At 35.7% G+C, this 27,795-nt stretch overlaps 1 protein-coding gene across 1 annotated transcript in view; it reads right to left on the reverse strand.

Moving 5' to 3' along the window:
* Positions 1 to 27,795, reverse strand: part of CAP (Cbl-associated protein) — a 379,584-nt gene that overhangs the window by 74,341 nt on the left and 277,448 nt on the right. Inside the window, exons 18-23 of the mRNA XM_076626276.1 lie at positions 24,052 to 24,157; positions 21,735 to 21,767; positions 20,678 to 20,788; positions 15,246 to 15,292; positions 9,164 to 9,333; positions 672 to 5,777 (exon numbers count right to left, since the gene is read on the reverse strand). Coding sequence (XP_076482391.1) covers positions 672 to 5,777; positions 9,164 to 9,333; positions 15,246 to 15,292; positions 20,678 to 20,788; positions 21,735 to 21,767; positions 24,052 to 24,157 — 5,573 coding nt within the window. The remainder of the gene's footprint in view (positions 1 to 671; positions 5,778 to 9,163; positions 9,334 to 15,245; positions 15,293 to 20,677; positions 20,789 to 21,734; positions 21,768 to 24,051; positions 24,158 to 27,795) is intronic.

Consider the following 27,795-nt stretch of genomic DNA (forward strand, 5'->3'; position numbering starts at 1 on the left):
GATATTTTTTTATCGTGTTTCTATGTGATGTGCTAGATTTGCATTTTTAACTTCAAACCTGTAGAAGTTATGTTATAAAATTTTATACTCATTTTAAGTTATCTAAACAATATTTCAAACGATACAAATTACATCCTTCTTAAAATTATTCGTAGTAATTTGAAAAATTAGATAGAAACTATTAAAATTAATAATTGATAATTAAAAATTAGGAATAAAAAGAATTTAGCGAGAAAATATTACTATCTAAGTATCAATTGCTTCCCCTAATTGATTATTTGGTAAACAACAAAATAAATTATTCTTTTTGAAATGTTTATTACAACAAATGAAAAATTTTTTAATATTTGTTCATTTAAATTATTCCAAACTTTATATTGTACATTGAATTATTTATATTAACTATTTATATTTGTAACTAAAGCGTATTAAAAAAAGTTCTAAGAACTTGAATGATGATAAAAACGAAAGCATTTTAAAATCCAACAAATATGTTGCTTCCTCCCAAAGGAAATAATGTAATTGTTTTACTACTTCTATCGTAAAATAAATAAAATGGGGAATTTCGCATGAAAGATAATTTAGCTAACGAGAGAAATATTTTCAATTAAGCATAAAACACATGATTATATGAAACTGGGAGTAATTTTAGCAGTTATGACTATTCAGACCTTCGAAAGTGACAGTTGGTCGAGCAGTGTAGATGGGAATTGGTGAGCACCAAGAAGTGGCTTTTTGTGGAACGGTCGGCGATAGTGGCGGAGGAAGCGGTTGATATCTAAACCTCGGTCTGTGTTTAGCAGGATCAAACGGTTGACTTGTAAAACCATCTGATTGTTTCAAAATTGACGATGGACCTTTTGATAAGGCGCGTACTTGGTTCACCACTTTACCTCTATCATTGATCTGTGTCTTTGTGGAAGCGGAATTCGTCCTACTTTTCGAGGAAACATATCTGGCAGCGAGGTTGGGTGGCGACGACAACGAGCGCATGTTATCTCGTCGACTGGGATACCTATGTGCTATCCATTGACCAGCTAGATAAGGGGCGATATCTCTCAGCTCGTGCATATTCGGCGACGAGGTGAACATTTCGCCCAGGATCGAAGTTTTCTGAGTAGCAAACTCTTCGAACTTCTTTCTCATACGCCCAACAGACTTCCTCGCCTCCAGCTCGTCAGTCTCTGCCTTCCTAGCATTAGTCACAGTAGAAGTTGTAGCTGAATCCTTCAATTCAGCTGTCTTACTGATAACATCGATGTGAGGCATAGACAAGTCCTCTCGTCTCAAAGGGACACGTGGAATCGGCGGAGACTCGCCTCTGCGGCGAGCTCTTCCTCTGCGAGGCTCGTACCTTCGACGCAACCAGGCTACGTCCGCAAATTCATGAGGCTTCACTTTACCTTCGTCCACCTTCCTCAGAAGACATCTGGCCAGTTCAGGATCGCTCTGAAATCTTTTTGGTACTGGAACCGTCCTGACTGTATTTCCACGAAGATCTTCGGCACTCTCAAATCTAGCCTTCAAACGTCTCACCGTACCATTTTTTACTAGCTTTAAATAGGCGCGCCAATATTTTCCCGGGTCTGGCGAGGAACTACGCAACCAGATGCTCTCGAGACTGCAGGATGAATTCGATCGCATGGTTGCACGACACGGACTAATGCTCTGAGGCCTATCATGTTCACGGTCGCATGAACAAGAGCGAAACGAGGGTCGCGTGTCCACTTCTCCATCAGGGCTGCTTTCTTTCTCTTTAGTAACGAATGCTTTGGGGGAAATAGAACGTGTTCTGCACCTTGACGAAGACAAGGTGCTATATTTTGCCGATTCCGTTTCACCGAATAATTCTTTCAAATCTGCAAAACTTTGAGAAGAAGACAATCTCCCTGATTTCAACTTTGATTTTGATCTCGTTTGCTCCGCTTTTCTACGATCTTGATCAGTTTCTATTTTATCAACGTTTTCGAAGAATTCGATCTTCGTTGGAACATCTTGAGACTCTATATTTCGTTGAATAACCGTTCTTACAGATGTTTCGGAACTTTCAGTCATACTGTCTCTTTCACTGCCAGAATTTTGGGCTGAAATTTTGGTCTGAGTAGTCGTGTGAGGTATAGCAATCGTTAGAAGAGGAGGTTTTCTAGACCATTCTTCCAAAACGTTTTCTACTCGCTGTCTATCGGATGGACTCTTGCTGTTTGGGGTTAGGACCAATAGGAAGTCGCTTTCTTTGATCCCCAAGTCTGTTCTCGATGAATCTTCAACACTTGACGGCTCCAGAGAATAACAGCTTCTAGGTGATGTGCTGGTTACGCTAGGCGTAGCCGCAGAACGAGTCGCTTTTGGCATCTTCTTAGCCGCTAATGCAGCTGCTATGCTGCCTCGCGTTTCACGGGGAGCCAATGGAAGCGACAGAACTGACAAAACTTCTTTTCCAAGTGTCACAGACAGTCTCTTTTTCTCTAACTCGCTCATAGATGGAGGGACTCTGAATAGAGTTTTATCAGATTCAAATTTTTCTGTGCTTTTCCCTTGACTAATAGAATCACTTCTCTTCAATTTCAATTCTGGACGATCCGTCAACGATTTCTGATCCCTTGGGGATATATCCGATGTAATCATAGAGTGACATCGTACATGAAGACCTTTCCCATCATCTCGAACATCAGGCGATTCGACTTGAGGTGGAACGACAATTTCATATTTCGATAAAGAATCGTGTTTATCAGTTTCTCCTATTTTCTCTTGTCGTTGTTCTGTGATTTCAGGATTCATTTTTGAAGATGTCGACGGTGTAAACTTTTGCAAATTATCGCTACCGTAAATTTCGTTTAGCTGTTTCTTCAAAGTAGCTACTTGTTCGATAGACAAACTGCTCCAAAATTTTTTACTGCCACCAAGATTTCTTTGTAAGAATGGATGATCTGTATGATCCAAGGATTTCTCGTTATGAGAGCTATTCGCTTTCTTCTGCATTGTGCTCGCCACGTTTAGTACAGAAGTGCCTCGCCAAAGCGGTTTATACGTATCTTTTCTCGACGAGATTTCTTTTCTTCTAGAATATTCTAGGTCACTCTCTTCAGATTGCAGCTTGTTGAAATGCTGAATAATATTTTCAACAGATCGTTCTTTACACCTTAAACTGCAGTCACCGTGCCATTTAAACTTACTGATATCTTTGGTGCTGAACAACAAGTCTTTGTTCCTCTGAACAGCCTTCAGCTTTCCATACAGAGCACTGAACTCGACTTCAGCTCTCTCGTGCGACCTTACTTTCTTCCATCTATCATAATCTATAATTTCTTCGTTTTTCATCCTTGGTCGTAAGTCGTTGGTAGAAAAAGTCCTCTCCAATTCGCCCAATCTTTCAAGGCTCGAATAGAAATCGTGCAGTTCCTTGTACCTTTTCGATCTCCTTCTGTCGTGTAACCTTTCCAGTACATATTGATGATACTCTTCGTGACCAATTGGTGACGTGTACAGAGAATTCGTGCTTCTACTCAATGATAAATTAGAGCCAAACTTAGATCGGATTTCTTGCAGTTCTTCAGTTTCTCCAGCACTTTTAGTTGTAATCTTCTTCGCAATAATTGTATTAGGAATTTCTGATTTTTCTTGCTTCAATGTACGAATGCGTCTACAGGCTGGTGATCTAATTGGAGATGGTGAAGAAGTTCGGGAAGATGAGTGTTTCGAGTCTGAACGTTCTGGCAGAGTCTTCAAAGGCGGCTCACTTGAACTTCTTTCCTTCAAACGCTCTTTCGCCGAGTCTGGACTTCGATTACGTAAAATACTCGATGATCCAAAGTCCTCGATACCTAGAAGACTGTCAAACTTGCTCACTTTATGAAATACAGATCTTCCAGGCCAGCTGACACCGTATGGGCTTGAACTCCTAGAAGAGATACTCTCGCGTTCCCAGTTTTTGAATTTTGAATCTGATACTGGACGCTTGTGAGCTAAGTAAATACTCAAAGCTTTTAGTGAAGGTTCCGATTTGCTACCCTCTCTGATGTTTTCTTGGTATATCCTCGCTCGTTCACTAACACTGTATCTCTTAAAAGAGACATTTTCACTTGAAACAGCTGAAGAAACTGATTTTAAAAAGAGATTCTGGAAAGATGTATCAGAACATGCTACTTCGTGATGTCCTTTAATTTTTTCTACAGCTAACACGGGTGATTGTTTACTCAGTGTTGATAACGGATTCTGTTTAATATTAGGCTCCTCGTTTTCAATATTAGTTTTATTAATACTTTCATTTTTTGAATCTGACTTTTGTCCAGTTGTTACTTTTTTCGTTCTCGCAGAAACTTCGGTCTTGTCCTTCTTCGATTTCTTTGCTTCAAGTTTTTTTTTAGTCGAGTCAGCATTAATTTTTATGGTTTCTGGCTTTTGTGTAGGAAACTTGACGATGGTATGAGGTCTTAGTCTCTTCTTTGTATATGATTCGCTAATTGCATCAGAAGAGGATGTAAATTTCCTGCTAGAACCTATTTTATCATGCTGTCCGACTATTGTCCTCGGTTTCCTGGTGTCTGTTAATACCGATCTACCCAGAACTGATGGAGAAGATGTGGCTGAAGAAGACTTTAAAGCAAACGTTGATTTCGCTGTAGAAGTTGAGTCTACTGGGTTTCTTAACATTTCCTGTCCTTTAGAAGACACAGTAACTATTACTTTCAAAGATTTGTCTTGCGGACTTTTCTGCTTTGCATTATTTAAAGCTGCAGAATACATCGTCGAGGAACTTTTAACAACTGCTCCTGATGGCAATACTGTCGTGCGAACATCTTTGCTATTTTTGTCTCTATATTTCTGCAAATGCTTCCTATTTTCTATAGAAGATAAATCAACCGGTGACCTGGCGAGTCTTTTAGAAGATTCTTCCTGCTCTTTTCTTGTTAACCTTCCTCTAACATTAGTTTTCTTAAGATAAGATATAGAATTACCGATTTCATTCATAGAACGCAACTTCTTTGATTTTGTTGGGGAAGAAACTAGATATTTCGAAGTCGTCTTCGAAGAAGAAGAGGATGATTTATGTTCAAGTCCACGTTTCAAGTCAGGTTTCACTGAATATCCGTAGCCAGTTTTCCACGAAGAAGAAGTATCCACGCAAACGCGAGTTCGACTTTTGTCGGCCGCGAAACTTTCCATCGCAGCTGTGTCGAGTAAACTTTGTGACAACCACGAGTCCGAGTTCTTCTTGTTCAATGGAATGGACACCGAAGTAGAAACTTTAGACCGAGGCGAGATCGAGCTGTTAGAGGACGTTCGAAATAAAGTGGAAGTTGAAAGACTTTTTCGACTCTGCTTGAATCTGTCAAGATTGCTGCAAAACCGTTCTTTCAGTGACTTAACCTTGGACCCGTCTTCTGTAAAACATTGCTTGTGTCTTGATTTAAAAGATTGCGTGTTATCCATGGTTTGATGTTTGAGATTTGATGCAGTTGATGCATACAGTTTCAATGTTTTGCTGTTTCTAGAAGATTGTCTTCGGGGTGGAGAAGGAGGTCCTGTGACCGCATTTGAGAATGTTCTACTACCTAGTTGTGGATTGGTGAAACTGTCGTCTCTGAGACACTTTGATTTTGTGATAGTTGATCGAACGTCCATTTTCTTGCTCATTCCACTCTCACTGGAGGATAATCTTTCGTGTCGCGAGAAAGTGGTTGACGATGAAGCAGGTGTGGTAGCAGAGACACTTTTTCGGTGAACACGGATCCGTGTCAAAGTGGGCGAGATCAGAAAATACTCGATCCCCGTGTCGTCTGTGGACAAAGTGTTGATTGTTTGCTTTGATCGCGTGTTCGTTTCGCAAATTGTGTGCCGCTCGTGGAACCCTCTCACCAAAAATTTTGAAGAAAAGAGTCTCTTTAAAGCTGGTGATGTTGCGTTTGTTCTATTTAGTTTCATTTTTTTATTTTGTTTTATTAGATATTAATCCGACGCAGTGTGAACATCAGAAAAGTCTTCTCAGGTGATGGTACTGCTTGTGCATCGTATTGCGGAGAAAATTAAATCGCAAACCAATATCGATAGATACCGAGAAGAGGCGGTGCGGTGAATAACCTAAAGAACTACTTATAAGAAGAATATCGTGAAAAAAGTATGCGTTTAAGCTGAAAACTTTTGGTTGGCACAGCTAAAATTATAGTTATGAATCATGCTTCGTACTTTTTCACTTGACGTATTAATTCGAGGGAGGTGAAATTCAAATAATCGCGAGCTCCTATCAGATTGTATTACGTGGAAATTGAATCAGCTGGTTACATTGAAATGCGGTTATGCAGCGCTTACATTAAAATAATTTAATAGGCGAATGATAAGCGGCCTACAAACATCCTCGTATGTGACTCAACTACTTTTATGAGCAAAATAAAATTTACACGCTCATATAGTGGCTCATGAAAGTATTTGAATGCTTGTAGAAATATTTTATGAATATGCTATAGAGAATATTTTCAAATTTCATCAGTCTGGAACAAATCTGGAAATGTACAGGATAAAAGAATTCTTTGTTATGGCTTTAGCAGATGATTTTACACCACCGAATCAGTGGAGATCTGTTAAAAACAAGTAACCACAAAATTGACCTTAAATATCAAAATCAAATATTTTAATTTCATCGTTGTAGTACTTACAATCAGAAACAAAAGTCTCAAAGGAACCATGGTGGCAGCTCAACCGTTCCTTTAGGAAAAGATGTTTTATTAATTAAACATTTAAAAGTTAATTATATACAATATAAAAGTGATCTTATTTCGAATATATTTAAATCTCGCAGTCAGATAGAACTTACATAACATGCTATTGATGAAACTGCTAGAGATTATCGTTTATCACGTGAAATATATGCGATAAAGTACGTATTTAAATGTATAGTGGTCTGGTCTGCATTATTCCTTATTAATTATCAATATATTTGACGTGTTAAAGGATGATTCCTAGCAGCTTTATCAATAACGCACTATGTAAAATTTATCTGTGTGTCACATGTAAATGTATTATAAATAAAATCAGTTTCACATATATACATTTATATAATTGATTAAACTTTAATATCTTTTTCGAAGAGTACGGTTGAGTTGCAATCTGTAGTTGCCTTGAAACTTTTATTCCTCGTGATGAGCACTACACGATGCAATGAAAAAACTTTGACCTTTAAATACTTTTTTTTGTTAATGGATTTCCACCGATCCGAAGCTGGAGAATCACCTGTCAAAGTCATGACAAATAATTTTTGAACGTCCTATGTTTTGAAGTTACAAGATATTTTGTTTCAGTATACATTACACAGAAACCCACAAAAGTATTTGAGCAGTCAATTACCATTATATTAATAAGCCTGGATATTCAGTAAGACCATTTTTAACTTATCACATATTTAAGACAGCTATTTACGCTGTATACTAATTTCTTGGTAAATATGTGTTTACAGTAAATGTCCTGTATCTTCTTTACACACATGTATATGTGTTCGTATTAGTTTCAAATTTTACCAATATAATAACGATAGTCATGGCTCACTACAGTGACAATAAAATTTTGAAATAATGCACATAATATATTCATAAAAATTTTCTGCGTTATGTGTGCGAATACTTTCAAGAGCTGCTGTAAGTATCAGGACATTTTGGTCGATTTGTAGTAACAATATGTGAGTTTCACGGAAATATACAAATTATTGACGAATTAAAAATTAGAAGCAACAATCACTACCTTTTTATGAAATCACCAGGCTATAACCCTAAATTATCCATTAAAGAACATAGCAATAAAATATTTTACTATTTAGTGTATATATTTACTACTATATACATCTTCTATTTAAATAATACTCTCTGTGATTTTATTTTAATATCAAAGAAGTAATAAGATAGTTCTATAATATTTAAGAGTGAGAAACATTAGATATGCAAGGTATTCCAGTAAACATAGTACAGTAGTAGTAAGGTAGTTTCTACAGTATTTGAAAAAATAAATCGAAAATATAGAATAAAAATTTGTTCATCTCGAAAGATCAACTATGCATGAGTTAGTTTCATTCCTGGTTGAATCGAAACGAATAGTTGGAAGAAAACTATTCTACTTGAACAAATAAATCGAAAATGCAGAACAAGATATTCTCATTGGAATCTTTGTTTTCGAGAAAATTGAATTTAGATATTCGTCAAAAATGCATGTACATACGATGCTAATTCTTGACGTTTCGTTTCACATTTTGAACTTAATTTCGTACGTACAATAACCTGGTGATTGTTGTCTGTTCACTCATATATATCTAGTCAAGATATAAGATTAAGCAAGTTCGCGTATTTGTACTTGATTTTTTCATAAACAAATCGTCGAACAAAATGCATGAAAAAATTGTATTCATCTTTTTTATGTTTTTCATACAGATTTACTCTCTTAGGAATTTTTACGCGTCACGCCTTGTACTATATAGAACACTGACTTTCGAAACTCAATTTGTTTGATTTATAATATATCTACTATTATACGTAGCTGTGACGATTATAGAGAATAAAATCATAACAATTTGTTTGGCCGTAGTTTTATTATGAAAATATAACTTGTCAAATATCAGCAAGTATCCAAATACTTTTGAGCAATAGTATTTCCTTGCGCTCTCATAAGTTGTTACTTCATTATTACGCGTGTAAACGTTATGAACAACGAAGAAAATTTATTAACGCTATTAACAGTAACAAGGTATTTCTTAAACGACCTTTAACGAAGATTTTTGAAGAAATTTACGATACCAAGTGATAGTTTAGAGTCTCGTAGTCGTTGAAAAATAAGGACTCAGGTGATATGTAAAGATTAAAATCGTCATGCTTGAAGGCGTGAAAGTATAATTTCATTCGAAGCTCTGAGAATAAAACGAAAGTTAATGACACGACAACGACCATGCAAAGTCTTAGCAAAAACACAACTATTGTTAGTAATTAAATACGAGATACAAAAAACTCAAAGTGACAATCGATCAATTATATGCTAACATGCCTGCTTAAATGATATCAAACCGTATCAAACACCAAAAAAATAAGAAAAATATTCGCAGAGAATGTAATAATAATTGCAAATGCCTTAAAGACATAGAAATAGGCTTAAAAAGACAAATAGAATTAGATCGATGAGTTTGAGAACTTACCCTTTGGTCGTTCTGGAGCGGGTTTACGAAAGCCATGAAGGGGTACGTCGCCACCGCTTTGAACAGTTTTATAGGCCAGTCTTTGTTCAACTTGACTCAGCGGGCTGATATCTTCCTTGCGACGGAATACCAGAGTAGAATCGCTTTCGTATCCTGATTCTTTAAGAGCACTGTAAAAAAAAAGGATTTCCATAACTTTAAAGCAATGATTAATTTTTAGAAGACTATAAGAATAATAAGAATAATAAACTAAGATATATTGTAATTAAATTACAATGTATTTTGTAAATAGTGACATTTCATTGCGTAGAGTATGTTCACGCCATTAATTCTTAGGATATTTTCATTCATAAGTGATACATTTGTAAGAAAAATAGGAAAAGTCAAAGGTTTACCATTTTCGATACATAATGCGATAGTCTTAATAGATTTATCTAATTTATTATCGTTTTCATATAATGACGGTAGTTATAATACTATAATTATCTCCAAATTATATGAAAGCGGAGTAATTATCTACAAGTCCACCGAATGCCCGATTCCGCCTATTTCTGAACATGTAGAAATAAACATTTTGAACAACATTTTCCTATATATATAATTTCTGTATGGCCTTAATTTTCGAAATATTAGCAAAAAATTGTTGATATCGTATCAGAATAAAATTGGTATCACTGCAGTGAATTCTGCGAATTCTTTTCAGCTTGGCCACGCAACGCACTGGACAAGTTACGTCCAACCTCACTTCTTACCACGTGCCCTGTCTACCATGTGTAGCTCCGCATTTTCATACCTCTATGCAGTTGAACGATGTTCCTCCGATGTACAGAATGTTGAAAAATTATTTGAGAAATGATTCTACACCTTCGAATTGGTGGAGATCTGTATAAAAAAAGCGACCGAAAAATCGACCTTGAGCATAATTTTCAAGATCAAATCTTTTTAATTCCAACATGTAATACTCATTGCGAGGAATATGAATTTCAAAGGAAGCATAGTTGACAAATGAACTATCTTTTAGGAAAAAATGTTAATATTTTATTAGCCCTTACATTCACATCTGCAGTTTGGTTGCATTTCAAACGCGAATGCAGAAATCAGTTAGATATTAGGCTGTTTATCTATCGCAAGAAATATTAGAACTGTGGCAAAAATAACAATAAAAACGCTATCTTTATCCTCTGATACCATATATCAACACTACACCTCAACACTAACCCTGACACCCTAGGCTTGAAAGAATGTAACAGCAAAGATCATTTGTCACAGGAATGATTGGCTGACAAAGATTATTTGCCAGTAAAATAAAGGAATTGCAAAGATCACTCGCTAGTATAAGGCACTGTGAGATTTATTTTAAAGCGAACTGTATATAAATTGCATGTGTTTGGTGTGAAATGTTTCTAAATTGGAGATAAGTTAAGACTCAAGGAACTGGCGAATAAGTCGTTAATACAGACTGACTAAACTCATCCGGAATAAAACTCTTATAGTCTCTCATACGCGAGATGTTGGCGGAGGTAAAACACGCAGATTAGTTGTCTAAGCATTTTCGATTTTTCGAGAGTGGCGAAAACTCGCGATTGTGAGCGGATTGACGCAGGAAAAGAGTTGTAGGTCAGACAGCTAATTACAACTGTATGGAACGTATGGTTTTATTGGATGCGCGACTATTAAAGTAATACCCTTTCTAGGTATGGTACAATATCGATTTTTATGTTCGACGGTCAAACCACAACCCGTGAACTTCGTAAGACGGAAGATGCCCGTACTATGCGACTAACTGTACGTGTATGACTCTGTCGTGTCCGGCAGTTGGACCACGACCTGGGGATGTCATCAAACGGGGGACCACGCTGCTGTTGATAACTGCTCCTTCGCTCCTCTATTCCTCGTGTGGCGACCAAACCACGACCTTTCATTTTCGTCAAAGAGCAGACAACTATTGCTATTGACGACTACGTTCTTGCGTCTTCCCGGCTGTTGATCGCTCAAGATGAAGATGAAGGATAAAAGTTTGCTTCTTTTACCGCTTGTTTTAAGACACTGTTGGCCCTTCAAGAGTTTTCGGGCCTATACGCCTCTTAGGGCTCACTCGGCAGTGTCATAAATCCTTACCTTCTCAATGATCTTGAATAGGTGGTCAATTTAGTAGGATTGGTAACTTTTCTTCAGTAGGTGACTACCTTCGCGTTATTAACACAAAGCGATCCTCGAGAGCCTGCACGGGAATTTCGCAAGTTCTACTTAATGGCATGTAATAAACTCTTATGACGCGTGCTGGGTCGACCAATGCTGGAATAAAGGTTAAAAAAAGAGAAAACACCTGAATCCCTAACCGTGACAAGCAACTGCTATCGAATAGCAACAGAATAAGTGTTCAATGGCTGCATAAGGTTATTGATGTTAAGAAAGACAGAATTTCTTCGGCTTATAAACATAAAGGTAGAAAGAGATAAAAATATAAAAACATAAACATATGAAGACATATATATGCGTAAGAATATAAATGAATAAAGAGATAAAAATATCAATCCAAAATATAAGATGAGCGTAAGAAGAAATTATGACTTGGTATATAAAATTTCTTATATAATGACGCGCGGAGGATATCTTTGCATAATAAATTTTAAGAAGTAACAAATAAAAGAAAGTAAAGAGATAAAATGAAGTAAAAAGGTATCTCTAAAATAAAAACTATGATCTACAAGTAACTAGACTAAACCCTAAAACAAAAATAGGGGGAGGATGTAAATTAAATAATTAAGAACACTAAGGATAAATTCTCTCGACATTCATTGGTGGATGGCTGTTGTAAAAATGCTGGTTTTAGCATTGAAATGTGTTGCGTTGAGTGGGTTATGTCGTGTGGAATCGTGTGTTTTCCCATTCTTTACGAAGGACGACGAAAAACATATTTGTCATAAAATTATTTTCCAGTTCACAGGCGCGAACAAATATTTTGCAACTTAGTCCATCATCCTTCGATAGCTTCGCGGCTCGGAGTTCGAGGTCGCGGAGCTATAATATTTCAAAACGTTGATCGTGTTTACGAACAAATAAAGGACGATAGCTTCGCGTCTCAAAATTATTCCCCTGAAACCTTTGTTCCTCGTGATGAATACTGCAGCTTGCAATTAAAGAAAATTAGACTTTGAACATCATGCTCAAGGTAAATTTCGCAGTCACTTTTTTTAACAAATCTCCATCGATCGGAAGGTATGGAATCATCTGTAAAGGGCATAGCAAATAACCTTTGAAGACCCTGTACATAGATATATGTCGGAGATGAAAGGAAAGCCGAAGCCCTCCCTTGGAAATTTTGGGAACATCCTCTAGTACCTTAGCCTAGATTTTATTATAGTTGTAATTGCTTAAGATTTGTAATAAGCGAGATTGGGTTCGAGGTGACAATCGGTCGCTGAACGTAGCCACGGTCACGGGATGGATGTTTTATCTAACGGAGGTCTGGAGTGGTTGTATGTGTTTTCCGAGAAATGTGGTTGTGGCGGCATGCGGCCTCGAGAGCGGGCCGAGCCACGTGTGATGTTGCCTCGGAGGTGCCGATGCAATGGGACATACATTGTATTAGTAATCAAAACTCCAGGCAGAAACTGCCTAGCAACGGCGTTTGGAACTTTCTCGATGCTTCCAACGAGTGTGCCTAGCAACGGCGTTTGGAACCTTCTCGATGCTTCCAAACGGGTATAGAAAACAAAATGCAATCGTACAGGGAGAAAAATCTCCACGAGGCTGGCATTCTTGCGATTGCCTTGGAGAGTGATACATCGAGCATTTTCGACGATCGCATTTGCGTCTAAGTTAGTTTCGCTTAGTAAGGAGTTATCCCGGTGACCGTGGATTCGTTTGAACTCAAACATTGCTAATAGTATTATTTAATTTAATTATTCGTAGATCGTATTATTCATTAGGCTTAGTGTTTGTTAGACTTATTATTAGTTGTACTTATTATTTGTTAAGCTTAGTGATAGACCTGTATATACGTGTAAATAAAATCTCGGCTTTGTGAAACGATGGCTAGTCCACATGAAGAGTCGTCGCGCGCCCAAAATTCGAATCGTGATCCGACATATATATTAGTTTATAGTTTATCATTAAAACATTCATTTGCCCGCGACACCTACGAAACTATGTAATTGGTGAAAAATCATCCATTGGAAAAATCAGTGAATTCTATAACTGTGCATCTGTGGCAGCGTATATATCAATGTCAGCTGTGGACCACCGGCCGCTTAACTTTTGTTTATAAACGAGGGTCAGACGAATATAAAGGCGCAACTGCATATGCAAGGCAGCAAGAAATGACTGTTATAGCGCAATTAAAAATGAATACCACCAATGTACGTGTTGCGTTTGAGTTTGGGTTAGCTTCTTTAATCTGGCCCACGCGAGGCGACCGACTACATTTGCTTGAAATAATAACAACTATTCTATTTCGTAAAACATTAATTATTTATTCGGCTATTGTTGCACTCAATTTGTTATTATGTCACGCAAGTGTTGGCATCCACCTCACGACGGCTGCATTAAGAAGCAAACCCAAAACCCAACACATTGATGACAATCACTTTTAATTGAGTTTTAAGTTATATATGCCGGGTTTACATTAGAATGAGGGTTAGGGGCGTGAAACGAATCTTCATTTGGATTACACATTGTCGTTATGCAATAGAGAAGACATTGACTAGTGCAAATACGATTGCTAAAAAGTGTGGACTGAAGGATTGAGAACCTTCCCAAACATTCCAAGAGAAAGGCCCCGATGTCCTTTCATCTCCGACATATAAATATCGAGACCTGTTTATATGATGGCTTATTCGACTGTGTACCAAGGAAAAGGCGTTACAAAGGTGGCGACCGAGAAACACGCATTCCTACGCTGCTCAAATATTAGCAAAGTATCAATGTAATGATGTATAATTGTTTATTTGATTAATAAGGAAATATATGTAACGAATATATGAACTAATTGTTTCTAGTAACCCAAATTTTTATTTTCAATAATTTTTATAAAAAAAACAGAAATTTAACAACCGAATTATAGAAAGAATTTATTGTAATATTATCGATAGCTTTTTGGGAATGAAGGTCGATGATTACATATACAGGAAAGAGTTATTCAGCATCATGTGGTCGGCAACATATTTGAAAATCATCGAAATCGATGAAAGGCTATTCTTTCGACAAGTACATCGAGAGTAATAATAATTTCCAGTTAAATATAACAACACCCGGTTAATCCCAAAGAAATCGTTAATATTAAAATGTGTTATGAACTGATTAAGTCACATGTTTCATATGTTTCGAGTCAAATTTTGTTTAAAAAATTGTAGTTTTTGAAGTTTTTGAATACTTTAATGTAATCCTAATTAAAATGCGCTAAAAAAGATTTAATAATTTATAATACAATATAATAAAGCTGTAGCTTTAAAAGTACCAGAAAATCGAAATCAAAGCTGGATACTTATCCAGTAAAGGTATCGCGTCTAACTATAGATAGTACGTAAAGAAGGATAGCGCTAGTGAAGGAGAAAGAGGTTCGAAAATCGGATTAATCAAAAGAAACATATCATTGAGACAATACTAAAGCAACGACGAAAACTTCTTATTTTGCTCATTTTTCTGATTAAAATAAGACCAAACAGCGTATTTGCTTATTTGATGAATGATAACAATTTTTTTTTCACCTATAAAACGTACGTAAATACATGTGTAAATGTTACTTAAAGTATATCGTCTTTGGCACCATCTAATACAGCCATCTAATAATCTGATCCATCGTAGTATCGATCGTACAGCATCGTACAGCATCTAATGTCGGAATGTGAGGAAATGATCAGAATGGAAGGTATATGAAGACAGGAAAGAGGAAAGGACTGGATGAGAGAAATAATCAAAATAAGAAAGGAGTCATTCAAGTTATGTATTCGAAAGTAAATTAATGTTGTTTTTAAGAAAAATTTAATCACAATCCCCTTGTAAAGATAAGAAGACGAGAAAAATAAGCAAATATTACTATTACTAAAACGGTGTTTCGGTCATAAATCAAAAATATACTTACTGTGACATATATGGTTTCACTGGACGACTATTGCGCTGATCAAAAGGCTGAAAAACAAAAAGTTTATTTATTAAATTCATTAAATAAGTTCATACATAACGTTTAACATGCTTTTCATATTTTCATTGATTAATAACTTCAAATTCGTGATAGCTTTACATCGAGGATAAAAATGTATAATCAACGTTGTTTTCGTATGTACACAAGACCACGCAATTATCGATACTGTGCCTACGAAACATTGAATGGCAGTTACACGATTCATGCAGCATTCGGCTATGTTAAGCGTAACTTAGTAACAAAGAATGCAAATAAATAAATGAAATGCTATTGGGGTGAGGTAATGTGAGTAAGTAAGGTGACAAAAGAAAAATAGTTTCTTAGAGGGTACATCGATAGCGATAACAGCAAAAATATAAGCTAAACGAAAAGAGAAGGGACCACTTCGATCGATACAAATAAGTAGAATACTTAACATATCTTTCAATATAATGTTGCAATAGTATTATAGAATAGAGATAAGTGACTTTATTAACAGGTTCTATCAATAATCTTTAAAGATAAATTGCAATAATTTAATTTTCTTGGTACTAAGGCTGTTTATGTTGTTTATTAATTAAACGTCAATGGATATTATATAGAATAAGGTAGTAAATGGCAATAAGCTAAGACTGTAATTCAATAATACTTCGATATTAGAATTAATTTCTCTACAAAATTTGAAACTGCGACAATATTTTGGCTTTAGAATATGAAAAATATTACAAAAAAATTATACAAATTACAAGAAAATTTGTATTACTTTAAATTGCTAAAAAGAAAACTTTATGCGATGTTAATAGAAGCAAAGGATAACAGATATAGAAAACAAAGAAAGGAAAAGTATAAAGGACACGGAAAGACGTATGCCACTACTTCTGTATTTGTTATTCTTGCTTTTCGTACGGTGAGTTTTACAAAATAAAAGTTAAAATAGAAAAGTCAATACATCTACTAAACTAATCATTTTTGATAGGAAAACTCAAGTTGAATCGATTAACGTATTAAAAAATATATAATTTCATCTAAAAAAAACAAAGTTGACCTTTACATGACCCACCTACAGAAAAAATAATAACATCAAAAAAGGCCTGATTGGAGCCAATGAAATATCGTCTGAAAAAGTTTTCGCTACAGATGACACTAGAGATGCAGGTCAAGATGTTCCTATCAGATATTGCCATGCATACGAGATGTTCGCGGCAATTAGGATCAGCATTTTTTTCGTAAACAATAAGTATGAGAAAAAAATGAAAGAGAGAAAAGATGAATGATTCAAAGTGAACTATGTATTAACAATAATATTCTTCTCGCAAGTGCAAATATGCATGTACATTTTGTACAGTTGTACTATTTCTTTAAACAAATGACTTTTCTTCTTTTTAATACATGGAATCCTTTCATTTTATGAAAAAAGTATTCGGTTAACATGGTAAAAAATTAATTAGTTTAAAAGATATCCTAACTTTAATTTTGTAAAATATCATATGATAAACAAGGAAAAACAAAACTCTCGTATTTATATCTTCTTTATCTCACATATGATAATTTCTACACAATTGAAATTAGAATATCTTTTAAACTAATCAATTTTCGACCATGTTACCCTAACACTTTTTCTCACAGAATGAATGAAAGGATTCATTTATGCAAAAAAAAAAAGAAGTTTTCCACTTAAAAAAATAGTGCAACTGCAAAATGCACATGCATATTTGCATATTTTACGAAAAGAATATTATTGTTATTATGTAGTTTAGTTTAAACCATTCATATTTTCCTTCTTTTATCTATTCGATAAACTTATCGTTTACGAGAAAGACCCTGTACAGGCTATAATACTGGTTTAATAATCCGACCGAATGATCTTTTCTCTTTTCCATGACTTTCAAAACGGAAATTTTTTCTAATTCTTTTACGTTTCTCCCCTTTCGTCGCGACGAATTCACATATAAAAGTAATATTGTGCTGTCTCTATATAAACTGCAAATTTTTACTCCAAATATTACATTAAAAATGAATCATTTTTGAGTAAATTAAATTAAAATTATATTTTTATTAATAAATTTCTTTTCTTTATTAAAACCACTTTTCTAATAAAGGTATTAAAATTATAAATTGATAAATTAGAAAAAAATGTTAAAAATATTATAAAATATTGCATGTATAAGACATATTAAGCTATTTCTCTGAGTTCTAATCAAATGTCTATAATAAATAAAACCAAAATTCCTAATATTAATTATCAGATGTAATACTGGAATTTAATGATGAACACTGTATACAAAAGCGAAAGTTGTCTATGTGAAAAATTATTTTCTCTTGATTTAATTAAAATATTGATAGTTTGACATTTTAAAATATCTATAGAATAAAGCATGAATATTTCTGATATCTCATGTTCAAAATAATTTATATGAATTTCATTTGATGCATCACGATCAGCAGTTTGAAATTCTTATAACGATCTTTATCAAAACATCTTAAAGAAGAAGGAAACATTCCTTCATAATCCTTTATTAAAACCAATAATATAAAAAAGTATAAGAAAATTATTTGCACAAGGAAACAACCTAGAAAAGTGAGACAAACCATATTGAATAAAAGTTCATGTGTTCCTTTCAACTCGAGTAACGAACTGAAACTCGTTCTACGGACAGCCTTCTTATCTCAACAACTATTTGCGAACTTTACTGCGCTCGCAACCCTTATTCTTTGACATATCTTCTGATAACAGAACTTTCTGGACATCGAATTGTTAAGTCGAGCAACAAGTTCTTGACGATTGACAAGCACGCTAGAAGACAAGAGGTTTAAATAAGACAAAGATGATTGGAAGATGTTAAAAAGTATAGATAAGCAGAAGATACACACGTGCAACGAGAGATTCAGACAGCTACACGGAAGATAATAAATCAAGAAAAAGAAGTTAAGAATAATATATATGCATACTGTAAGCATAAATTCGTGATACAATTGAAGTGAAGAAAATCCTACAATTCAAAATTATGTGAAAATCTAGAATAATCAAATTACGTTGGGAGCTTCATTTTCTTTTTTTTTTTTTTTTTTTATAGAAATCAAGGTTGAAAACTTGTCCGGTGTACAATAGTTCATGAAAGTGTTTGATTATTTACCATAGAAAACTTGTATGTACATATTATATGTGTTACATTAAATATTTTGAAATTTCATTGGCATTATAACGAAACAATTATTATGATTATATTGGTAAAATTAGAAATCAATCAGAAAATGCGTGTATACAAGTTATAAGATATTTACTACAAACTATATTTAGTAAAAAGATTAGTATACAGCATGTTCCACTGCATATCGAAGCTTATTAATATAATGGTAATTGAATGTTTAAATATTTTTGTAATCTCTGCGAAAGGTATACTTCAACAAAATATTTTGTTCGAGTCTCATTGCAGTGCTAATGAAATTTCAAAATGTTGCCTATACCATATATAATACATTCGTGAAAATTTTTAGAAGTATTCAAACACATTTTTGCTTAATTCCCAACGAGATAGGTGTTGCTATCGTTCCAAATAAATCGATGTTACCTACATTTTAGAATAGCACTATTAAAAATGACGATACGAAATAAATTATTTCAAATAATTATTTCCTATTTCAAATTCATACGTAAGGTCATCCAATTAACTCGGAACCCTGGCTCGAGAGAACATTGAAAATAACAACAGAGTAACATGTTATTGTAATGTGTAATTACATTTCGGGTAAGATAATTCAAGATTTCAGTTATTAAAAAAAAAATTAGTAATACGTGGGAACAGTACCAGAAGCGCTTGCTTGCTTCGAAGCTTCAGAAACGCGCAGGAATATGAAATCATCGCGCGAAAACGTGAGGCTCACTTTTGCAGTGACCGTCTTCTTCTTATTGTGACGTCCAATTTAAAGTTCTCCGGCGACAAACAAGCCGCTGTGTTGTCGTCTAATTATACTTCTAGCAACAACTCATAGAGAGCGAGCGACATTTCATCCAAGTAATAAGCGTACGTTACAATGTTGCCATTCTGATACGTTTTCGCAAACGCGGGTTCCGAGTTAAGTGGATAACCCTGTATAACTTGCCCGGCTATAGTAAGTTTTCTTAGATACAGGACTAGGTGGTGGTTTTACATGTGAAAATAAATGGAAAGCGTAGAATAAAATTTGGTCGTTTAAGGCATTGTTTTAGATAAAATAGAGTTTAAATAAAACATGTTCGATCACCAGATTCCTGATTTTCGTTTTATTATGACCTATAGAATCTCCTTGACTTTACTTGTACCACAAATTTATACCTACGATGTATAGAATAAGGCTATCGTCACAGTAGATTTGTGTTCTGTGGAATTGTCGTTCTGACTAATGAAACATCTGAAAAACAAAATGCATATACGTATTTTCATTATAATAATGTATATGTATATGAATTATTTATAAGCCATGTCGATGAACTCGATAAATAAAAATACAGAGGATAATTTTGATTTATTTTGGTATTTGTGATTATTTATGCTCTCCCCCTGAAAAATAAATTTCTGGAAATAAGTCGGTTTTTTTAAACATCACATAACATTGACGACTTCATAAAAAAATGAATTGATCGGTTTGGCTTCTGAAAGGCATATATTTAATCATTCTGATATATGTTTCAGAACAACAGTTCATCAGAATACGCAGCCACAGTAACCACCATATCCTAAGACCGGTAAAGAGAAAGAGAGAGATTCGAGTAATAGAGGACAACGTCATCGTGCATTCTACTTGTCGACGATGTTGCGGCCTCTAACCCGTGAAACAGCCGACGTCTGAACGTTGGCGGTGAGAAGAGAAGGTGTCGTTGATGATGGTGACGATAGCATAGTGTGATTGGTGCTGGAAATAGAAGAAGACGTAGAAGAAGAAGAAGTGGGCGAGACACGTTGGTGATGGTGATGATGGTGGTGGTGGTGATGGTGATGATGGTGGCGATGACGATACTGTTCGTCGCTGGTAGCCTCTAGGAGCGTCGATCTGATAGCGGTCGATCTATCGCCTGTCGGCGAGCTCGATCGACGTAAGCAACGATCTGGCAACACGAAGCTCTTGGATCTTCCTTCCAGCATGCCAGCGTGCCAACCACAGTCGGCAGCAGCCCGTTCAAGAGGTCGTACAATCCGATCGATTTTTGAATCATCCTTGCCACTTTTCGTCCCGATCGTTCTTTCTGTCGACCGATCGAGATTATAATCGAACACGTTTATGCTCGACCATAGCTTTGAGCCGGTTTGAGATTTCATGTTCTGGACACTGGCACGGGAGCTTTTCTCCACGACACTCGAACGAGATTTCGAGACGACCTCGAGGGCTTTCGAGCTGCTGACCGCTGATACCCTTACATTGTAACTGCTCTCCGGTCGGTAGGAGAGGCTCAGAGCACGGTGGCTCAGCTGTGCATCTCGGAGCTCCTTCATTTCCATACCCTGGGGATGTCCATTCTCGTTCAACCACTGTCCCGTTGTTATTTAGCGTTGTTATACAGTCGGTGTCGGTGTCGTCGTCGTGGTTGTTGTAGGTAGTTGCAGTTGTCAACGGCATCGTCCAGGGACCAGGGAAAGACGCGTTATCCGGGACCGTCCAAAGTGCACACGAACGGACACGATACGTAAACACCAAAGACACACACACACACACACACACACATGGACATCGATCACGAGATATGTAGTACCAATAGAATAGTTTTTCGGTTAAACAGAGACAATTCGAGCAAATAATAGGAATTTTTACTTGATTTCGATTTGTTTTTAGAGAAATTGTCTCTAGGAATGGGAGTGTGAATTTTAAGTAGGTTCACATGCATGGGTCACCTTGTGCGTTTTTTATTAGGTGCAAGGGGCTCGATTATATTAACACAGAAAGATTCAATCGTTACATTACTCGAAGCTGTTAGTTTGAGAAAATTTGATGCTAAAAATGATACAAAAATACGACGGGAAAAGGAAATGTTTTTGAGTTTGTTGATTATCGAGTTTTACGCGAAATTATAGTTCACAATACTTTGATGTCTCACTAGTGTATTTTAAAAGTGAAATCAATTAGATGCTTTCGAAATGGACATTCTATAGCTAGATTAGTAAAATATTCAATAGATGAAAGATCAGATTTGAATAAAAAGTATGGTAAATTTTACTTTTAAATGTAAATATACGTATCGGTTGTATTCTTCCTCAATGACTTCGTTATGTAACTGAATATGACACTTAACGTTATTTAACGGCAAACTACATGACTTGAAAAATCTAAGGGCTGAATGCAATCCATTTCGACCGTACAAACTATCCAGACTGATAGGAAAGAGAGATTGTACAGGACTCGACGTCGAAAAACAAGTGGAATGAGGAAAAAGTGGAGCTGATCCTTATTTAACTACGATTAAATATAAATGTGTCGTACCCCGTCAAATATATCCATGACCTCGTCCCACCACTAGAAACATAGAATTAAATATAGCGTTAATTTCTGCACTAACCATGTAAGGTTAAAAATGATACTAAAAATTGGATAAAAATAACTGAAGAATGTATTTTTTTGTGACTGCTTTTCATTCGCTGCATATTACATACGAATACATTTCTAACATATTTAATTAATCTTTATTTATGTTTCTAACGAAGTAAACTACTGGTTTAAATTTCTTGAAAAATACTAAAAATAAATATGGTGAAAAAAACATTAAAATAAATATTTATTTCTTCGTAATTCAAATGATATTTCTTTTATAATTAAAGCTAATTGCTCTAAATTCGATATCATTAAAAATTAATGGATATTTTCAAGTTTTTATATTTTTATCTGCATATTCTCTTGTGTCTGACAAAAATATTTTAATTTTTGGATGAAAAGCAAGTCACTGTTTCTGATCATTAAAAGCAGCGCTACTGAAGCTAATTAACTAAAGAAATTAAAACTGAAAAACGAGTATGATAAAATATCGATAAGCATGGACGAGATTACGTGCGCTCGATACTTCTGAAACTCTAAACACATCGAAATGTTTTTACACTGGAAAGAAACGTAACATGACGTTCATGTGGCGAAAGAACGTGTCACGCGTCAACAAAAGAAGCTTTCGAAAAACCAAGTAAGAAAAACAATTGTTTCGTATCGTAAACTGATTTCAATCGTTCGGTTAATCGTTACCTTCCTTCTCGTCCGTTTGACAGAAGTCGGCTAGAAGCAAAGCCATTTCAAACGATCAAGTTCCAGACACACTGTGTTCGGGAAGCTTCTACATACATACCGTTTGTATTGTCATTCGATAAAGTGGCGACAATAGTCGCATTAATATGCATTAATCAAGCGTCACTTTGATTAGAAATTCGCGAAAAAGCAGGCAACGTGGAATTTTCAGCCTAACTGGTCGTCGAATAAATTGAATAAGACTAGAGATTATTCCTTGGCCAACGGACAAAGGATATGACATAATTTTTCTTTAAAAATTTCTAAAACTTTTTCTAATGATGGAATAAAAATAACACAGAGTGGATAAAGGAATTTCAACAACATTGGAAGTAGAGGCAAAATTACAGCAGAACAATTCATTTCTCAAATATTGAGTATACTGTGAGCGAGTATGTATACTATTTCAAATTCTTGGTCTGTTAAAGTTGAATCTCTTAATCTAAGATACATTTCTCTCTTGTAATTTATTTCACTTTCAATAAGTCTCTTTTCAGACAATTATTAAATAATGATTGCTTTTTACAAAGAGGGGGATATAACTAGAGTCTAGACACGAAAGATGATAAAATTAGACATAATTGAGAATTATTTCTTCTATTTTTGAGTAGTAAAATAAACCTAGTATAGAAATTATTAAAAAGATTAGTAAATTCTATTAATATTTCATACAAAAATTATAACATTAATTATTGCTATAAATTTTTATTTATTAGTTTGTAAGATTTATAAATCGGTTTTCTTATAAAATCTCCCTTTTATCGATATAAATCATATTTTACTTCAAGCGATAAAAAGGCAGTAAAATGTTTCTGAAAAACAGCACATATAAAAGTGTTACATTATTAAAAATTTAAATAAATTTCAGTTGAAAAATCTCTAAAGCAAAAGAATATTTATTAACTAACCAAGAATGTAGTTTTTCATGTCAACAATTGTCTACTATTTAACATATTCTTAATTTACAATATTATGTAATATGTAATTTAGAATATATCTTTTACCTTTTGTACGTAATAATATTTTATGCTATAGTAGTTACTCTGCTAACGGGGATTCAATCCGTTTAGTCTTTTGTCCTAAAGTCCTACATAGGCGTCCTAGTACAGTGACTTTTATAAGCTACGTATTGTATCCAATAAAAAAGTCTGCATTATCCTTCCCTCTGTCACTCGAACAGTGCGAAGAGAGTAACGAAACATAGATTTTTGTCTTATAACACGTTTCATTCTAGATATTTGCAATTGCATTCATTCGTAATTTTACAAACTAAAAGTCTTAAATAAATATCTATTGTTCCACCGTCTCTTTATTATCATAACAAATTCATTAAAAGTATGAATTCACTGGAATTACATAAATGCTATATCCTTCCTCTGTTAGGTAATCAAGGTTTTCATATGCTTTCCGCGGAATGATTTTTACCAGAGTTATTATAGAGAAATTTCGATGAGGCATGTTCTCAAAGGAAATTCATGAAATAGGGTTGCACAAAGAACGATTACTTTTTTAAAACCGTAAATATGCATACCTCCTTGGCTTCCTTTTCGGCGATCGATGACCGTCCAGGTTCGTAATCCTCGATGCGTCCAGGTTGATTTTTATAAATCTCTGAAGTATATTTTAATGTGCCATTTCTGAAATGAAAACGAAGAATTTTTATAAAAATTGCCGTTTGGGTGAAAATATTTTAATCTTTAATACATTTAAATATATACAGGGTGGTTGGTAACTGGTGGTACAAGCGAAAAGGGGGTGATTCTACGCGAAAAAAGAAGTCGAAAATATAGAATAAAAATTTTTCGTTTTGTGCACTTTATCACGTCTCGTTATAACGGATCTCACTGTAGATCGCTGTCTCGATGGAAAAATTAAAAAAAAAAATTAAAAAAAATTTTTTTATTCTATATTATCGACTTCTTTTTCACCTTTCCGCTTCACCCCCTTTCCGCTTGTGCCACCAGTTACCAACCACCCTGTATATGTCGGAGATAAAAGGACACCGAAGGCTTCCCTTTGGAACTTTGGGAAAATCCCTTAACATTATAATCTAGATTCTAATTATAGCCGTAATTAAGCAATTGTCGTCATTCAATCCGATTATATTTGTTCGAAATTTGTGATAATGAGCTTAAGGGATAAATGCTTTGTCTAACAAAGGTATGGGGTAATAGTATAGCTCTCCTTAAAAAGAAATAGTTGTAGCGGCACTCGACAGTAAACATTCCAACGGTTTCTGTCCCGTGGCTCGCCACACGCAGACCCTATTCTTCGGGTAAGATGATTATCACACGTCGACGCATCTCCACAGTACATGTTCTGCTAGCCTGAGGAGATTTAGTTAACTAAAGTCCTTCAAACAGACGAACAGCCTTTGTCCCAACTACAGGAAGATAGGGGAAATCTACTTTTTTCACGAACGAGGCTTCCCACTAGCAACTTTCCCTCAAGGGCGGCTAATATCCTTCTCTAACTATCAACATGGAAATTGACCAATTAACAGCAACGTCAATTTCCCTCACTTTCCGAACGATGACTTTTCTCCACGAATCCAATGATCTCGTGCCCTTAAAAACACCTATCATAGTTTTCCTTTGCAGTCTTTGCGATCCGTGAATATTTCACGTTTTAACATATAGTCCAACTTAGACTTTGACGAAAGTAATAAATTCGCCATCCCGTTGGCCACGGATTCGTTATCGAACCTGAGGCCATTGTCATTAGTGTTACGAGTGCCTAATCGCCGCAGTTAATTGTCAAATCTGTTGTATCTGAGGCGCAAGTGTTGACCGTGGTAATTGTAGATGCTGGCTGTAGAAGTCACTGATGGGGTACTGCTATTTTTCTTCTAATTTAGATGCGTGGAAGAAAAATCGGACTCCGGTCGCCGGGATTTGAACCCGGGTTCCGAACATTCGTAACCTAAGGCGCTAACCACTGCGCTGCTGTAACGTCAATTCACATCAGAGACCAGGCTACGCAACGCGGACAGGATGGCACCCAGATGTCTGCACATTCTTGGCGCGTACCCTCAATAGTCTTAAATACCCACCAGGGGCCTTGGAATTTTCATCGTTAAGGTCCTTCGGACCAAGCGAGTATCCCTTGTCTTAGATTTCCTTTTACGTTTATTGTTTACCACGTGTCAACATGGAAAGTTGGTTTTCCTCGCATCTGGTATGTTCCGTTAGCAACTTTCTCACGAGGGCGGCTAAAACCCTTCCTGGTCCACCAACCGTCTTATTATCCAATCGGAGACGGTGTCTACTGCCCTCACTTCCTTAACCAAAATTGTCATCAACAAATCCGATAGTCCCGTGTCCTTAGACACACCCACCCCTAGCTTTCCTCAGACACAGTATCGTCAGTAAAACTTCACTCATTCTGTATCCTTAAAATAGTCAACATATCTATATCGGTCTCTACCCTTATAAGTCGCATACTTAATGTATTGTTGTAACTAAGTCTTACATAACGTGGTTGGAGTGAATTGTGATTTATGTTAATTCAGTGCGTGTTACATTGTGATTGCTGAATTCATAATAAAGGTTGATTAAAACAAAGTTAATAGTTGTGTTACGACTCAGCTATTTTATTTCATCATCCAACCCTTAAGTTTACGTGACACTGCCGTCGTCCGACACTAGTTAGTGTCGAGTGGTGGTATTTGCTGTTGAGTGCCGCCACATATCCATACTTGTGTTAATAAACTCTATCTTCACTGTACCACAACGATGGCTAGTTCCAGTGGAGATTCATCAAACGACCATAACCCTAATCCCAAAGCCAACCCGATATCAGAAGTGGGATCAGTGCCGGTTATAACAATGCAAGAGCATATGACTATCATGCGCGAGTTAATTCAGACGCTGGTGCCGAAACCGAGTGCGGAACCTATAAATCTAGTGCTACCACGTTTTAACCCCGAAATCGCGGGCGCCGATCCAGTCGCATGGTGCGCAGCTGTTAATCTGCTTATGAAGGACAACCCTCTACAAGACAGCGCGTTAGTTTCTGCTTTAAATAGTGCTCTAAAGGGTTCTGCAGCGCATTGGTTTACGCAGAGAGTGAACGGCGAAGAGCTTACCTGGCCAATGTTTAAGGAACATTTTATTACGCGTTTTGGTGGCAAAGCAACCACGACGCTAATGAATATATTCAGAGAACAACCACAGAAGGACGAAAACATGGCAGCTTACGACATTCGTCTCCGCTCCCTCCTGAAGACGAAGTGGCAAAATGTAACTATGGCGGAAGTAATCAACGCTATCATTCTTTGTCAAGTGAGCCCACAAGATCAGCGCATTGAACAAGTAGCACTTGAGAAGGATATCAAGACCGAGGACCAATTTCTAAGTGAAATGAGAGTTCTCGCTCTCGCGAAGAGGCCGGCGTCTTCGACAAGTAATACATCAACTGGCTCTGAAACCAAACGACACAAGCTACCTGACTCCCGGAATAAGTGCCTTTACTGTAGTGTCTTCGGACATAAAATAGCGGAGTGCCGAAAGAGGGTAAGGATCGAGAAACAGAAGGATACGCGACGCCTTGAAGGAAGCCGACCAGCTACATCGTCCAAGGTGTTTTGCTTCAAGTGTCTTGGGAAGGATCATGTCGCGCCTGATTGCCAGTTACTGCGGGAAAGAAACTATGATTCCAATAACGAACGTCGAGTCGACTCCTACGCGGTGGAGTCTCCAACTGGCAGATTAAGTCATCTGGGTGAGTCGTTTCCATTTTACTTCAATTCTGGAGCCGATTAATTAAAAAGTCCGCAGTCTCGAAATTTTCTGGCAAAAGAACGACTGATATAGTAGTAATCCTTGCTGATAGTTATTTAAAGCACGATATCATGATTGGTCGCGAAATTTTAAGCCAAGGTTTTGACGTAAATATCACGCAAAATAGCCTCGTTATTTGTAAAACAAAGACAATTAATGCCTGTAGCAAAACCGCGGAAGGCTTCGATGTCCTTTCATCTCCGACATATATAAAAAATATTTATTTATCGAACTTACAGAAGCAACAAACTCAGCAGAAATCACAGCAATTTTGATCTTTATTTCCGTCTTATAATTATAAAAATTGGTCTTTTTTATAAAAATATTAATATTATAAATATGCAACAAATTTTCTAAAAAGGTAGTATTTTTATTTATATTTTCTTGAAAAAACTAAAATGGAAAGTTTTAAGAAAGCTTAAACGTTTAAGTTTTCAATAAATAATATTGAATTATAAACATAAAAATGTAACACAACACAGATGTAAGAACGT

Source organism: Bombus vancouverensis, chromosome 18, assembly GCF_051014615.1.
Source record: "Bombus vancouverensis nearcticus chromosome 18, iyBomVanc1_principal, whole genome shotgun sequence".
In the NCBI taxonomy this organism is placed as follows: domain Eukaryota; kingdom Metazoa; phylum Arthropoda; class Insecta; order Hymenoptera; family Apidae; genus Bombus; species Bombus vancouverensis.